The sequence below is a fragment of the Boleophthalmus pectinirostris genome, unplaced genomic scaffold (genome assembly GCF_026225935.1).
Source record: "Boleophthalmus pectinirostris isolate CB_2022bp ecotype Guang Dong unplaced genomic scaffold, ASM2622593v1 HiC_scaffold_16, whole genome shotgun sequence".
Lineage (NCBI taxonomy): Eukaryota > Metazoa > Chordata > Actinopteri > Gobiiformes > Gobiidae > Boleophthalmus > Boleophthalmus pectinirostris.
Genome location: NW_026571095.1, coordinates 15,119,355 through 15,136,203, shown reverse-complemented (window position 1 = coordinate 15,136,203; position 16,849 = coordinate 15,119,355). Strand labels below are relative to the sequence as shown.

Sequence of the window (16,849 nt, the reverse complement as noted above, 5' to 3'; positions counted from 1 at the left end):
ATCAAACTCACTGCTACACAAAACCTGTCTGTTTTAATGCTTCAGATCGCTTTCAAATCCGTTACACTGATATTGTGTAATCAGACAGAGAGAAGTCTATCCTGAGCAGCTTGTAGTAGTCGTATTCTGAGTGAATAAGACAAGATCAACAGTATGTTTCACCTGAAAGCACAGCTTGCCGATCACACATCTTCATCAACAGTCTCCTATCAGGGTCCAATAGTCCAAAAGTTTATACAGGGAGTGCATGGTCTGTGCACACAACAATGCCACAGTATTCCAAAGTTCTGTGCTTCCTGTGTGGTCTACTTCTTCTTCTTGTCATTGCTGGTTTGTCCTTTGGGAACAGGTTTCATAAAATAAGCAGGGCTGGTGAGGCAGCGCAGGGCCAGGACAGAGGGCACAGCGGCGAGCAGCACATTCACAGAGATAACAGGCCACCATTTGTCTGTTGGGACACGGTACGTGAAGGGAGTACGGGAGTGGAGAGATGCTCCGATATGGCACCACTGAGCCTGAAAGAGAGGAGAGAGGAAGAGGAAGTTTTACTTTTTATGTTGCAGAAGGATGAGTTACAAAGTGTCATTCAATACCTGGGCCATGGCTCCAGCGAATAAGATAGTCCAGTCTAACATCCAGCCACAGCCAGGTGTGGTCAGCCCATAAATAAGAATGACCATCAACGGTACTGCGTAGAACAGGTACATCAGCATCTATAGCAGAATAATATAATAATAATTATGATGACCATAAATTGGGCTTAATTCGTTCAAAGCAAGTCTATGGTGGAACAGTGTGGAGTGGTGTTGACATTGCACATTAACTAGGGGTGTGCATTGTCTTGAGTCTCAGATATATCCCGATACTAAAACAATGGATGATATATTGCGATTTATCAATAATGACTTCTAATAATACAGTCAATTACACCTTCAAGAGAACACAATTGATGAAAGATAATTCATAAACTTCTTAAAATCAGGAGAACTGTGAATGTAATTAATGAATTTTTGTGAAAAATATTATTTAAAAAATCGATTCAGATCCATTTTGAATTGATTCGAGAATTGTGCAATGAAGTATCACGATATATCACTGAATAGATTTTTTCTTACACCCCTAACATTAACACAATTTTAATAATAACAAAACAAGGTTAAACTGTAAATATGCTTAGGAACAACACTCACCGTTATCCTGGGGAAGCCCACTGGATCTTTGAGATAAGGTTCATACTGGTAAATGTAGTTAAAACAAGCATCTAAAGGACAGTCCAGGACCACCTACAACATAGAATGAATAATTAAACATTATACATATACATATATATATTAACGTGCCCGGCCCTAATATATATAATATATATATATATATATATATATATATATATATATATATATATATATATATATATATATATATATATATATATATATATATATATATATATATATATATATATATATATATTAGGGCCGGGCACGTTAACGCGTTAACTTTGTGTTAACTAATTAATAATAATATTATATATATATATATTTTTTTTATATATATATTTTAATATATTTTTATTTTATATATATTTTATTTTATTTATTTTTTTTATACTTACAAACCCCCTAAAAACAGTGAAGGCCATAGCTCCCAGTAACAGAATAGACAGGATTAGGTCAACAGGCCGAGAGAGCAGACTTTTTTTCTGTTCTGCCACAATCTGGAAATAAAATGAGGTTTAATAGGTTAATAAGTGTTGCCTTTCAAATACAACTAGTCAGGTATACAAATATATATATTTATGTTAATATATTAACACAATTATGCCTTATCTGCAGTTACAATAGGCATCTCTCTAGGTCTGCTCAAGAGCACAGAGGCAGCCCAAAATGGCACCAGAAAGAAAGGGGTATTCTTCCAAAATGCAGGTCTGATGTTAGAGCCGTATTTACCTTGAAAGAGACAATTACACAAATTATAACTAATATAATTTTGCGAAACAATAATGTCATGTATTGAAAGCAATATCTCACCTATGACTACTCCTAGTATATGGACAACTTGATGGGCGATGGATGACCCTGTCCATAGCAGAGCTAGGCTACGATAAGATTTCCTGTTTTGAAATTAGAATTGCTGTGTGAATTTCTGAAAATTACAAAAACTGTAAAATATGAATAGCCACATACCCTTTAAACATGCGGTGAATAATAGTTATGAAGAGGATGAAGTGCACAATGCCTTCCCAGTAGGACATCATAACAGCATAAGCAGCACTCAGATGAGGTTCACCCTATGGGCCATAAGTAAAACAATATATAATGCAGAACAAGAGGACAAAAGTTAAATACATATATTATAATAAAAATAAATAGCCTATAGAACAGACAAATTAGAGGATAAAGGACTGTACCATTTTTAAGTAAAAAGCCATGAAGCCTGAGATGTATCCATCCTGCTCCAGGGCATTAGTGAGGCCCACCATGCAGATAAAAGCAAACTCTGCAAATACTGTTCAAAAACAGAAATATTTGGACAAAAATAATTTCCCTGTTTGACATATTGTGTTGCTTTGTGTGATCTACCATAGAACAAAGGGTCCACTTTGGTCTGATGTTGCACAATGAGAAGGAGGATAAGCAGAAGTGATCCCAGTACAACCATCCCCATTCCCAGGATTGGCAAGGGTCTGAGGAACAAAAGCTTAGTCAGTAAAATGTCCTTTGCCTAACTTGAAAACACACACAGAGTTTTAGGCTCTTGATAATCCATCTGTTTAAGTGAGGTTATCCTGGGACAGACCTTCTCAATCAGATTTCTTTTCTTTTTCTAAGCCCTGATGGATTTTGTAAAGCTGTGCCAGTGCAGGTAAGCAAATGAATGAACTGTAGACTTACTCTTGTAGCACTGTGATGTTGTTCATGATGTACAAGACCCCGGGAACAAGCAGAGACAACAGAAAAACACAAAACTCAGCAGGTGGCCTCATCCTTCAGTGTTGTGTGGCAAAGATTTTGATTTAAAATTATGTTGTGAGCTGTTTATTCCCAGCTAAACAGGAGACTGCCTCATACTGAAGACTACTCCAACTGAAAAGCCTGTAATCACAAGGTGTGCCTTTGATATGTGACGAAACAGGTCGCTATCTACTCTGTCTCAAAGTTCAAATCAGTGACAGGATTTTAAAGAGAGAGGACCACACATGTGGCATACACATTGATTGTATTATAAATACAGTTAATGTATTTGTGATCATTTAAATTTCTCTTAGTTATTAAACCCTCTTTCAAGTAGGCTTGTCACAATAACACATTTTGAAGTATGATATATTGGTGATGAAAATATAAACGATAAACGATAATATTGAATGCCATTATGCCACTGACAGAATAAAACCTAAAGCAGTAACTATTCTGTATTTGCAGTACTGTTAATGAACATGAGGTGCAATATGTAAATAAAACACTTAATGAGGCGTAGAAGTTATTTATTTAACCTCTACAGCCAAAATCGTCAGAAAAGTACAAAAAAATAACAAGTTTCATCTATTCAGCGATAAGTGAATATTCATATTCAGGTCTAGTTAGAATGTATACTGACAACTACTAGTTTACAACTGATTTATACATCTAAAAAAGTAGATAAACTGTTTTTGTTGTTTAATTAAACATTCATAATATTTTCATAGATGATGATTTGGGATAAATTGTGGAGCTGCTGTAGTTTGGACTTTTCTTGTTAAGCCATCTGTTCGGTTTCATTGTAAGATTAATTCTTTCTTTCATTTGCCAATCTTGATTAAATTCAGGATTATATTTGAGACAGAATAAAGAGTCCATGTAAAAATATTTTTCTTCCCCCTTTTACCTGTTTCATACATCCTTGGTCTGCTTGAACTAATCTGCTATGTTGTCATGTTTTGCACATACATGCAAGGTATGTATGGACATTATGTAACACAACATCTAATGCAACTTTATCCCACCTTTATCTTCTGTAATAAAGAGGATTATGTCTCTGCTGCCACAGAAACTTAGTGACCAGTGGAAAGCTGAGTGTGGTGAGGGGTGGGGAGAGGAATACTAGAAGAAGACCCATGAGCGCACAGAGACACAGTCGCACAGCTTTTTAAGGTGACACACTTTCTCTCTTTTTTTGTGTCCTCAGTCTGTTGCCACGATGCACCCTTTAATAATTGGGATTATGACTGTGAATACCTCCCTAACTTTCCTCTACTGGACCTTCCTCCTGGGTGATGCCTACTTCAAATGGGTGGTGGAGCCTGAGGACAAACCCAAGAAAGTGGTGACACCGGCAGCCTAGCAAAGGCACTATGGACCTGCCTGTCTCAATGTATCAGTGCTTTTAGGTTTTCCTCTGCATAGGACTAGATTGCATCTGATGTTTTGCATCTTATTGGAGGGAAGACTACTAAGAAAGAATATTGTCTTCTCTTTTTTTTTTTTTTTTTTTACTGAAAATTGCACTAACCCAAAATAAGGTAATCCCACTTTATTGTTATCAATGTAGTAAATATAATTTGTTGATTTTGGAGTAATGTCTTTATTGATGAAATGCAGACCTTACAACAGTTTAACAGTTTAACACCTTGAGTTAAAGTTTTAGCTTTTTAACAGAGCTCATCAGGCCCTTATGTGCTGACTCAGTGAGGTGTGACTCTGGTCCCAAATCCTGCCAAGGATTACACTCTGAAAACTACAGACACAGATAGACAAGCCACGCACACTCACCTCATCGCCATCACTTTACATCTGTCCTCACAACATGTCACCTGACACCTTCTACTTTGGGCTGCATCCTGTCTCCTGGTTTATTCTCTTTGCAAATGTATGCTTCATGCTCATGGAATGGCAGTTTCTCATTGCAGAGTTTCAAGTGATCTCTAAGAAAAAGATAGAACCCATAAGTGAGAAAACCCATGAAGCTTCTGGAGGTAACTGATGCCTGTAGACCAGCCCATTTCAGAGACGGTATGTATTCTGTTTGTCGTTATTCAAAAGTCAAAGTGCCTGTCTTGATCATGTCGTGTTTTTTTTTTTTTTTTTTTACATTGCAGAGTAATTAACTGATAAGTCACTTAAAGCTTCCAATGCAAGGTAAACAAATATCACCTATTTGTGATTGCCTTTAGTTATCAAGAAGGACATAAACTCAGATTTTGTCAGTGATAAATGTATTAGGGACTTATAGGAAGTTGTAGCTATCTCATACATGTATGATAGGTGTATGAGATGTATTTGATGCAGTATGGCAAAGCGATAGAGGACCTAAGCCTCTTTGCAGCATGAATGTCCCCCTCACCTCAGTCATGCCTCTAATCCCTACAGATGGAAAGCTGATATTGCTTTGTGATAGATTCAATCTTATTAACTCTGTCTGTCCTATATTCTACTACTATTTCTCTCTCTGAGCTACCTGAGCAACACAGAACAAAAGATTAACATTCTTGTTCTTTCATTCCTGGACCACTCTTGTGGTTGTGGAAGTTTTGCATTTGAGATATTTCAGAATAACTTGTTAAAAAATCTGATAAGCCAATCATCAAAATATAAAATCAGTTTAATAAACTGAATAAATCTTCTCCTCCCCTTCCTCTTTATGATTCCACCCTATGATCAGTAATCACAGAGTCATAAAGGACTGTACCATCTAAACCATACAACTTCAATATGGACCCAAGCGATGTGTCCCTGAATGCCCTGCTCGACCACCGGCATCTCCTGCAAATGCCAAAACACCGGGAAGATGCCTATTTTGTGGATTACATCCCCCCAGCGAGAGATAGCATTTCTCTGCCCCCCAACATAGTTTATATTGTAGTGGGAGTGGTCTTGGTCATAGTGGCCACATACGCCATAGTGGGGCATCTCATAAAAGATTTGATGCATGACTTAGCAGGTAACAGCAGTGGTGGTGCCTCTCTTTTGAAACTTTTTCCCAACCTTCAAACCAAAACTTTACCACTCCTTTTTCTCCTTTTGTTATAAACCGTGCACTTTGCTGTGTCTGATTTTCCTCCAATGTTTCTTTTCCTATAAGTGAAGTGAGAATTTTAACCAAAATACATTAAATTACCACAAAAAACACACTCTTACATTACTGTACCTATTTTCCAGACTGGCTCTTTGGTCCCAAACTGGTGGAGGATGACATAGAGATGGGACAGCTAGAAGAGGAGCGTCACATGAGCGTGTGCAGTAAGGCGACCAACCACAGCTCAGTGTGGATGGGGAGTAAAATGAATGGAGTCTTGCCAGGCTTTTGCTATGAAGATGGTGGTCTACAACGTCCCCCCACTCCTGGACTGCCCTTAAAGAGCGCCATGGCTTCATACCCTCCATCCAAACGCGCCTCCGCCCACAGTGTGTCATTTGCAGTCCCTTCGAGTCCCTTTGTGACCTCTCTCTGAATCCATCTGTCAGTACAATTCCCATGTATGACCTTGTATTTATACAATAATGGTGCAAATAAAATGCTTTCTACATGTGCAGTTTATATGTTTGATAACCCTCTAACTTTGCTGTAATGCCTCCTAAAAGAATACAATAATAATTTGCCTGTTTTGATGTTGGACTAATCTTCCCTTCAGTAAACAACTGAAAAACACCAGTGAGTCTTGTCTGCTGTTCTTAATCCATTTTACCTTTCTCTAATACCTGTTCATATTATCCACACTGACCTTGTTAGTAAATGGCCTGGATTATTACATATATCAGCCAATGGAATATCTGCTAAGTAAGAGATAAATAATATTGGTAATAATATTAGTTAAAAGTAGTTTTCTCTTTTTGACAGTTAAGACTGGGCGATATGACAAAGAGTGAATCACATCTTTTTTATTGTGTGTGTGTGTCTATATATATATATATATATATAATTTTCAAATGATATATAGTCTAAACTCTACTCCTAACCACATGCTTTTACTGCACAGCCAAGCTCCACACAAGTCTTTATCATTATTAATTATAATAAATTATAATTATTACTATATAATTATAAATTATGGGTTGTCAACAAGACCTGTGTTAAACTGGGGACCAAAATATAGTGGACAATAAATATGAATGACTTTGTGACCTAACAGTTTTTATGCTTTTGTCATCAAATGATGTTGCTCACAAGGTTTGAATGACCCCGAATGAACCCAGCAGCAGCTTATCTGGTTTCTATCTGCGTAGACTGCATGAGCACACAGGTAGAGCATTAAGTGAGTGCTAAAGGAAAATAATAAAATGTCAACAGCTGTAAATATTGTAATTTATTCTTAGCAAAAGGTTCACTTCTGAGTGCTATACCTGTAAGTATGTTTCTCTTCTTAAACTATGGATATGGTGATATGGATATGGTCATTATTGGTGATATTTTTCAAGTCTTTAAAATACAGATCTGCTTACAGAGGAGTCAGAGATATGTCGGAAACGCTTGGTGTACCAGTGAATAATCTGAAGGTTCATTTCAAAGAAGAGGATGGGACAGTGTTTTTTGAGAGCTACGTTCCCCCATCTCGAGACGCCATCCACATGCCCACGTATGTCCTGTACCTGCTCATAGCTGTGTTTATTGTGTTGTCTGTGCTTTATGCCATCATTGGACACCTCATCAAAGACCTCATCCATGACTGTGCAGGTTAGTGCATTTTAATGATCGAGCCTTCAATTCATTTTCAATGTCAACTAGTTTTTTTTATGCATCTAGATTGGCTGTTTGGGGCTCAGCCTGAGGAGATAGAGGTAAACTACTGTGAAGCTAAAGATAAGTTTATGGTGGACTGGTGTCCAGAGACATCACCTGAGCTGGAGGCCATGGCCAGAGCCGAGGAGAAGAATTCCTTTGACAAAGATTTCCTCCGAGCTCCAGCCATATGGATCATCTCAGATGTGGCAGAAGCACGATCAAGTAGAAGTTCCCCTCGTGTGGTGTTTGGGAAGAGTACCTAGACTGAGAGATGAAACATACCACAAATATAATGAAAATAATAAAATGGTTCATGGCTTTGTTGTACATCTATTGCACTTTCCTTTGATGGATTTAAATTTAATTTGAATGCCTTCAAATATGTCTTTGAAATAGTGTTCTAGCTGTATGCAAATCTGATTAAACAGCTCACGGTAGACAATTTCAAACGAGTGTGTTGTTTTATGGGGACATCTAGTGTCTGTTCAGGCACTTGCAGTAGCCACAGGCAAGAAGGCTGCTACTGCGGTGATACCAACTGACTGGAGGTTCACGTATAATGAACTTTTATTTATGTTCTAAATGAACGAAACGTGGAGAAAGCTATTACGTCCTAAATCCTGCCATATGTTTAGTGTATTGGACTAAAATGCACAATATTATCTGTGTTTTTTAAACCTTATAGAACACGTTTCCAGAGCAGATGCATGAGCCAACAGCGCTATTGCGCCCTCTACTGGTTAATGTGTGATCCTCACAACCACCCTGGGTCATGGAAGGCTACGATTTGCCATGGATGTATTATAAACTCACTTTGGCCTTTGTGCGGCGAAACTTTTCTGTTCACCACATGAGTCTCATCTCTCATCATCTAGTCACTCAGTTAGGCTGAAAATATTGGTTTAATCTCCTTAACTGACTACACATCTCTTTTGAACTGATGAGATTATCAGTAGATAACTACAGCTACAGACTACCCTTGAAAACTAAAACCACATCTTGAAAACACATCGAGCTAGCCTAATCACTGTGTTGCTCACCTCACTTAATGTTGGCTGGCTTAACCGCAGGGTGTCCCTCACGTGTAAAGGTTTTTACACCCTGCTTTTGTGCTGAGCTGAGGAGCGCAGTTTGAAGGCGCGCAGCCACACGCCCCCTCAGCGTCAGTGGGGCAAACGCTGTGTTCCCGGGAATCGCGCGGAGTGCAGACAAGATAAACGGACGGAGAAGTGGAAGGCTGTCGAGATGGATATTTTTTGACAAAAGGACGTATCTTATGGATTGGAGCTCAACATCCCCGGAGCCCGGACAGGCTGAGAGCCAGAGGTGAGATGCAGATGGTGTGTGCGGGACGCCGCAGCGGAAGAGGCGCTCTCATTGGATATTAGCTACAACAATGCAATGTCGCGGCATTTGCAGTACAGCTAATTTACTGTTTCTGCAGACAATAATAGATAATTATGTAGTATTCATTTGCATTTGGCCCTTGAATGTGTACTGTACTATCTGTTAAAGAAGCACATATGTATAGATAAGGCCTTATAGCTGGTGGACGGTACATTAGGGGGCTACTGTGTGCACTATTGATTCATGTATCGAGGTCATTTACTGACACGGTTTCCAAACTAGCTTAGAGCTATCTGAGCTATGCCCACTCCGTGTTTGTGTTGGAACTATATCTACACGTTTCTGTCCTACTATAAACTGGTCATGTTTCTGGCCTACATTGTGAAATAGGCTATTTCGCAGCATTATGAAAAAATTTAAAGAACATCGCCGTTGACACCAGCCAGTATCACACTGACCACACTGTAGGTTATTGCCACATACAGGCCTTTATCTGTGATACCAGGACAAAGAGGGGACAGGTTCAGACAAAAATTTGCAGTGTAAACTTGTTGTCCACCTGGTGTTTGAATGCAGACCTTGCAGCTGTTAGCTGTCATGCGAATATAACTGACAATGACCAATAACAAAAACAAAAAAAAAAAAATATATATATATATATATATATATATATATATATATATATTATATATATATATATATATACATATACATATATATATATATATATATATATATATATACACACACACACACACTCACAGTGTAAGGGGTTAAATGCATGGTTGGACTGCTTTCATTTTGGCTGGTCTAGAAATTACAGGGTCATGCTTTGATACAATACACAATACATGTCTCACAGACCTATAATAAATGTCACACAATATTTTGATATTTTTGCACACCGCTAATCTGAAATGCCATTGTGTAAATGCAACCATAATCAAAACCATTGGACTGCCTAAGAGCCATTTGTCTGATCTGCTTGCTACCATGATCTTTGACCCCTAGGGCTCATCCCATTCTCTCCTGCTGGGTTTCCCGAGGGATGTCAAATTGCCCAAAGATGGGCAAATGGGATCAATGGGTGTCTCAGCCTTTAGTAGCCCTTAATTTCCTTGAGACCTCTTTTCTGTTGAACCAATCAACAGAAACGATTAGCTACAGTGTTATGTCTAGGGACAAAAAATATAATGTATTTTTTTTACACAATTAACTTGAGTTAAAATCAGCAGTTTTTGTTGTTCAACTGATCATTTTTATGTACACCTTTATAGTGCTGTGGAGGAGAAATCACCCAACATCACCAGTCACATGTCAGGTATATTTCATTTTATGTAACACTTGCTATTATGAAAACACCACCAAACTGAAATCACTCTAATATTTTGTGCTTTTTCTGTGTAGAACTGTGTAGTGATGAAACAGACAATGGTCCTCCACTTCAGCCCCACACACTCAAGGAATTTGAACAGGTAACTACATTTTCACAAAATAATAAACTGCTTGTACATTGTTATTGTCTCCAATGCTATTCAGTGGTATATTAGTTATGGCTTTAATTCTAGTGTGTTATGGCTGGCTTGTACAAATGCTTCAATATAATGTAAATAAAGTATATAGTTCTTGAATATGTGTTTGAAGGGAATCGTTTTGCATCTGTGTAGCTAAATCCTGGCCTATTTTTATCATATAAAGCAATTCTATTTTCCAAGGTCATTGAAAACCATGTATTAGAAGAAATCATTATGTGATTTGTAAACTGGAACTATCGAATGTTAAATGCTGTTCAGATATATGTTTGTAAAGATGCTATAGTGTTTACCCCATGTGACATATTTTGCAGCTGAGCACATAGCTGACATTTCTGGAATTCTCAGGTAGTGAAGTTAAGCCCGTTTGCCAGCACATGTCAGATTCAAGGCCAAGTGTTTAGGCTTAGGTTTGCGTGCCATTCCTTTAAAAAGACTACACGCATTACAGTTATTTAAAAACACTTTGATTTCTCAGTGTGTTTTATACTACTTACTGTGCAATACCACAAGATAATTTGTACAAGATGATGACATGAACACGCTGGTATTGTGTGTTTTTTAATGTTTTTTTTGTATATTTAATTAATTGTTACTTTGCCACAACAGTTTCTATGCTGCTTCAGTGTATGGGCATCTACCATGAAAACAAATTTATCGCGCGGAGTAAATGTAGAGGTCATACTTTTTTGTAGGCGATGACATTACAAAAGTACATTATGTAACCTTTCTGATGTGGTGTCTTTGTTTGTTTCTATGGAGATGCTACTGATGGGCGTGGTATATTTCATAGTATGGCATTAAACATATTTTCTATTTGTTATATTACAGGTGTTTTTATAACAAGAAAACTATATAGGATATACTAAATACTTGTATATTGTATCTGACCTGTAACATGGCTTGGTGGTTGGCTAATGCTAGTGTCACAATACTAAAATTTAAAACTTCACTTTAGTACTAAACAATGGACTCGATACTCAATACCGATATCATAATGATTAAAAACAGACAGCAGAATTTGATTGTTAAATAATAATAATAATAATAATAATAATAATAATAATAATAATAGGATTATTCTCCCCAAAAATATTCAAAATATGCAGTAAATGAGTTTCAATTAATAAACAGCAGAATTAAAAATTTTGTTTGTATCTATAAAGAGTCACAGAAATTATGTATCCAACATTTTTAGCTCAAAACTAATCATAGTACAAATATTTAAAAAAAAAGTACCCACAATAACATTGATACTTGTGTATGAGTATCTAGCGTTGATACTTGTATCTGCTATTGATTAATATCAGATTTTTGAAACTTTTGACAACCCTACTTAATGCCATATTGTAGAACATTACAGACAAAGTAATAATATCTCAATGCAGACAAGCAGGTGACACTATCTGCATCTATAAAGTGACATGCAGAGATTTTCTTCTGCTAATGAACTGGAAGCATGCTGTGTGACATAGAGATACACCAATCTGACACTAGTATTCGATATTGGCACTGATATTGAAACATTTGCTGGATTGTGTAACTGCTTCCAAATATCGGTCGGTTCAGACGATACCCTGATTGGACAGATAAATGTATGTAATAAGACTCTTTACTGGTCATATAGTCTACCCAAAAAGTCTCATGATGTTTGAATTTTTATTTATACAAAACTCTTCTAAATGAGAGCTACATAACACATTTGTTCCAGTTTTGTCTTATTTTTGATTAAAGGAAATAAATGCAGTTATCTGTCTCTGGTATCAGCCAATATTGGGTATTGGCAATGTAGTGGACCAAACAGAAAGGCAAAGACAAAGTATAAAAATAAGTTTAAATTTAATAAAGTCAAAAAAGATATAATTTAACAAAGGCTCAAATTAGGCAAATTATTAACAAAAAAGCCAGGCCCAATTGGGGTAGCTCAAAATCAAACTGAACAGAACAAAACTAACCCCAACCAGACAAATGAACAGGGGTGTTTAAATACTTGAGGACCAACTAAAGCTAAACACAAGAGGGAGGAATTACACTAAGTAATTAAATAAACTACTAACTTAATCAAAGTAACAAAACGGCAAATAAATATAATACAGAAAATAATAAGTGATAATAAAGTGACCTCAACACAAACTAAACAAGCTAACTTAATAAAACTAACTAAATAGTGCTCCCCCCTTCTTGTTGAGTGATGATGGTCTCTCCCAAGGGTCCTCCGTCCGGTGCTCAAAAAAACCCCAAAAAGAACAAGTGTAAGTAAATTAGACTTATATTAACTAAAATGTATGCACTCAAATTAGAATATAAGTCTAAATAAAATGAATTATAATTATGTGTAATGTAATTAATTAATGTAAGTGAAATTAAATAATACTGACACTATAGATTGGTGGCAGAGGTATCCACCACTTGCAAAAGCTTAATGCTATAGCATCAGAATCGGTGTTGGACCTCAGAAAGCTGAATTGGTGCATCCCTAACTGCGTGACATAGTGATGAGTGTGAAAGAGTCATGTCTATTGTTAAGGTGTTTAAAACATATGCATGATGTCATTGTGAACAGACTCCACTTTGGCGTCTCTTCTATCTTTATCCTGAATAATTTAGCGGCAGGATGTAATGGGACACTTTAATGGGCACACTCACTCAGACCATTGACTGCAGATTATGTTAATATAACTTTATGTGGGTTGTGATTTTTTCATGTTTTTGGCCTAGAAAAAAGGTTTGTCTAGTTGATTGTAGTAGAGCTGAGACTGATATTGACTGCTCATATTTTTGTTGGTCTCCTCTCCACGGGATGTTGAGGGAATCACTGCTCGGTCAAGTCCTGGACACGTTTCTATTAATAGTACTGAGGCTCAATGATCCTAGAGCTCAAATTACAGCCAATTCTCCTCACCTGTCTCTCCCATCTTACTTCCTACCAGATTTCCACAAGATGTTTGTAACTGATTCAAAAATACTGACAATATTGATTTTTTTTATATTGCCAATGTGAACAACAATCAATTCAAGCAACATACAGAAGTATGTAATTGCTGCTAGCAAGGATAGATAAATGTACCCTTGAACTGAAATGCCATACAACCTTCAATCCTTCAAACCAGCAAGTTACCTTAGAAAAGGGTGAAGCTCAATATGTCTATAGAGGAGCCCCATGTCCTTCTTATCCCAGTGTTGTTTGTTTCATTTGCTTTATCAGTGGTGTGAGATTTGCTGTCACATCACAAGTGGCTGTGAGTCTGTGGCCACAGCCCCACCCCCATCTCTCCTCTGTTCCTCCGGCCTCTTCTCCTTTTCCACCCATCTCCCCAGGCAGTGTGGGATTCCTGGGATATCTCAAACTGTAAAATAACCCCCTGCCCCTGTCCCGCAGCAGTCCAGCACAACATGGAGGTGCAATGGCTGCACCTCTGACCGGCTGGGCTGCAGAGTGACCCTCTGCATCGGAAATGCCTCTTTAGAATATTGTGTGTGTGACTGTGTGAATGTTTTAGTTTTAGTGTGTGTGTGAGTAATGTCATTTTGTAAACATTATTTTCTTTTTGCTGATTTTGAGGACAATGGTGACAGGAGTCTTCCAAAGGCATGCAATGATGGTTGCAGTCCCTTAAAATGAAAGAGAACTTTCAAAAGAGACTTTTTGCACTATTTGACCTTTAAGGGACATGTTAGGCATAGTATATGCCCTATAACGGTCATGTCTAACGGTTACCGTACTTTATCACAGCATCTAAATGATCTGAAGAAGGAGAACTTCAGCCTCAAGCTCCGGATCTACTTCTTGGAGGAGAGAATCCAACAGAAGTATGAGGAGAGCAGTGAAGATGTCTACCGCTCAGTGAGTAGAAGTGACTTTAATCTGCATTTCAGTGTTCTGCTGTGCTCTTAGACAGGGTATACTTACAGAATTTGTGCTGGCTTCTTTAATAACATGAACAGAAGCTTTGGCAGATGATTGTTAACGCTAGTTACATAGACTAAAGCGAGAGACTGAAGGCTATACTGCTCTGTTGACCCAGCTTAACTAAAGCCTACTTTAAAATGTGGCTGTAGTCCCTGGGCAGGTTAATTGATTGTATTATCTAGGATCTCTCATATCAAGTTCAAGTTGTTTTTAGTTTAGCCAATGGTTTTCTTATCTCATGATATTTTGCATTATCTATTCACAAGCTTTTTCAACTCATCCAATCACCAGCAACGCCTTGATGCCTGGATATTTAAATGCTGACCTTTACTACCCGTAATCATGGCATAGTTCATGAGTCAAACAGCTCACAAACATTTAAAAGTGGAGTTTAGGTGTTAAGTCAATAATAATTGATAACTACAACTACCTGCTAGTAGGGTACCAGCTATACTTCTGGGTTTGCAATCGATAACATTGATTTATAATTAGAAACAAACAGCTCATAGTGTTCTGAATTTGACCATAAGAGCTGGTTTTATAACAATAAAACATACTGATCTTTTTTCTCAAAGGCCTCAAAGTATTTTTTATGCAATAAGATGTTGTTTTTCGTTTTGGTCAACGTTGACTTTGTTCCTCCTTCTTGTTTCAGATTGTTTATGTGCTATGTGTTATGTTATAAGGAGGAAATAGTTCATCATTGAAATATGGTGTTTATAGTTTTTCTCCCTTGGTTTGGCTCATTTCTTCAAACAGAAATTACATTCTTAAAACTATAAGATCATTTGGCCAAACAGTCTGATTGTTCTGCAGAACAGTACAGCTCACCAGCAAAAGCTCATATCTCTCCCAAAACTGTTCACACATGCTTCACAGCTACATTCTTTCCCATATAAAGAGTCATTGCTATCAAAATTGAAAATATCCTTCTCAATTGCTTTGGCTCTTTTGCATTCACTTAGTGCTTTTGTCAAAATAACCTTGATGGTCAAGCACAAAACCATGGATCACCTGCAAAAGCTCAGATCTGTCCCAAAACACTTTACCCATGTGTCAAAATGAAATTTCTTTCTCATATAAAGAGTCATTGCCCCCAAAATGCATCGTTCCTTTATGCTTAGATGTTTTGTCACTATGGCAGCAGTCTAACTAACACAATACACTTATGTATAAAACTGGGGGGGGGAAGGATTTCACAGTAAGAGCAACCTCCAAAGTTTGAGATCACACACACACTGCACTCACACCGCCAATGAAACTCTAAACATTTTATTCACACATTTAAAGTCACATAAAAAGAAAATGTTTACAGTGTTCTGTACATGTACAAAATATGAACACAAACAAAAATAAAGAAAAATTATATCTAGCCTACAGTGCTGTAAATAAAGCAAATAAAGTTTCTATAGTAACACTTTCGCTGGTCGCAGTCGTCAGAGGGAGGGAAGAAACTGCACAAATGTCTCAACCACCCCCTCCCCGTGATGTCCTCGCACGTTCAGTTGGATTGAAGAAAGGAGAGTACAGTGGTAGAAGTGAACCAGACCCTGATGAGCCGCTGAAATTCACACTGTCCCACATGATCACATAGTGTGATAGGAAGTTTTAATTTCACCTGGCTGACAATTACTGTCATGAATTTATCAAATGTTCCCAAAAAAATGATGATTCATGGTATCATGTTCCTGACTAATTTTGACAGTTGAACAGACTATTGTGCATATGATGACTAAAACTTTGAAATCATACTGACATGGTTTGGAGAGAGCAACCATTAGACTGAGAATCAACTAATCAGTTTAGATCAGCAAGATCTGTTTATTTGGAAAATGTGCTAAACATGGGCTCATTGTGTTAACTGTTGGCGACTTGTACAGAACCATGTGTAAAGATGCAGTGAGACACTTGAGACATGTATTAAGACATTTGCAATTTGATGAAATCAATGAGAAATGCCATTCTGTTGTGAACGACTGCAAGGTGGTTTGGAGATTTGTCCATGTTGTTTTGAGAATGTCATTTCTGTTTCAAGAAATAAGCCAAACCAACGGAGAAAAACTGTAACAGCACACACAAAAAATATACACAATAATCAAACTATAACTTAACTATATTAAAGTATTCATTTATACAGATTATGGTAATTGTATGATATTGTATGTAGGTCCAATATTAAATCTGAATCTGAATGTTTGGAGGTGGAGTGTGTCATGTCTGCCAGTTATTATAAGTGGTTCTGTTGCTGTGGGCCAACAGTCAAAGGGCTAGAATAGCGGGCCTTTATTTATAACAGATTTTTTAAAGGTACAGTAACTTTCAACTGTCTGTCATTTACCTGCAGTTCTGTTGTGTTGCAAATTTCTCA

The 16,849-nt window shown here is 37.3% G+C and overlaps 3 protein-coding genes across 3 annotated transcripts in view; 2 read left to right on the top strand and 1 right to left on the bottom strand.

The window, feature by feature from the left end:
- Positions 1–32: 32 nt before the first annotated feature.
- tm6sf2a (transmembrane 6 superfamily member 2a) lies at positions 33–3,086 on the bottom strand. Its single transcript, XM_020923096.2, has 10 exons — positions 2,892–3,086; positions 2,580–2,683; positions 2,408–2,505; positions 2,184–2,287; positions 2,028–2,110; positions 1,822–1,946; positions 1,613–1,714; positions 1,191–1,283; positions 594–713; positions 33–515 (listed from the first exon to the last, which is right to left on the bottom strand). Exons 1-10 carry the CDS (start codon positions 2,981–2,983, stop codon positions 306–308), a joined length of 1,131 nt encoding a protein of 376 aa, XP_020778755.1. The 5' UTR covers positions 2,984–3,086; the 3' UTR covers positions 33–305.
- A 2,598-nt stretch (positions 3,087–5,684) lies between these two features.
- Positions 5,685–6,424, top strand: LOC129408385 (small integral membrane protein 44). The gene is made up of 2 exons (XM_055151926.1): positions 5,685–5,913; positions 6,132–6,424. The coding sequence occupies exons 1-2, from the start codon at positions 5,685–5,687 to the stop codon at positions 6,422–6,424; spliced, it is 522 nt and encodes a 173-aa protein (XP_055007901.1).
- A 2,461-nt stretch (positions 6,425–8,885) lies between these two features.
- Positions 8,886–16,849, top strand: part of LOC110159156 (myomegalin-like) — a 31,136-nt gene continuing 23,172 nt past the window's right edge. Inside the window, 4 exon segments of the mRNA XM_055151816.1 lie at positions 8,886–9,018; positions 10,317–10,360; positions 10,447–10,514; positions 14,305–14,415. Of these exon segments, the coding sequence (XP_055007791.1) occupies positions 8,969–9,018; positions 10,317–10,360; positions 10,447–10,514; positions 14,305–14,415 (273 nt within the window). The 5' untranslated portion in view covers positions 8,886–8,968.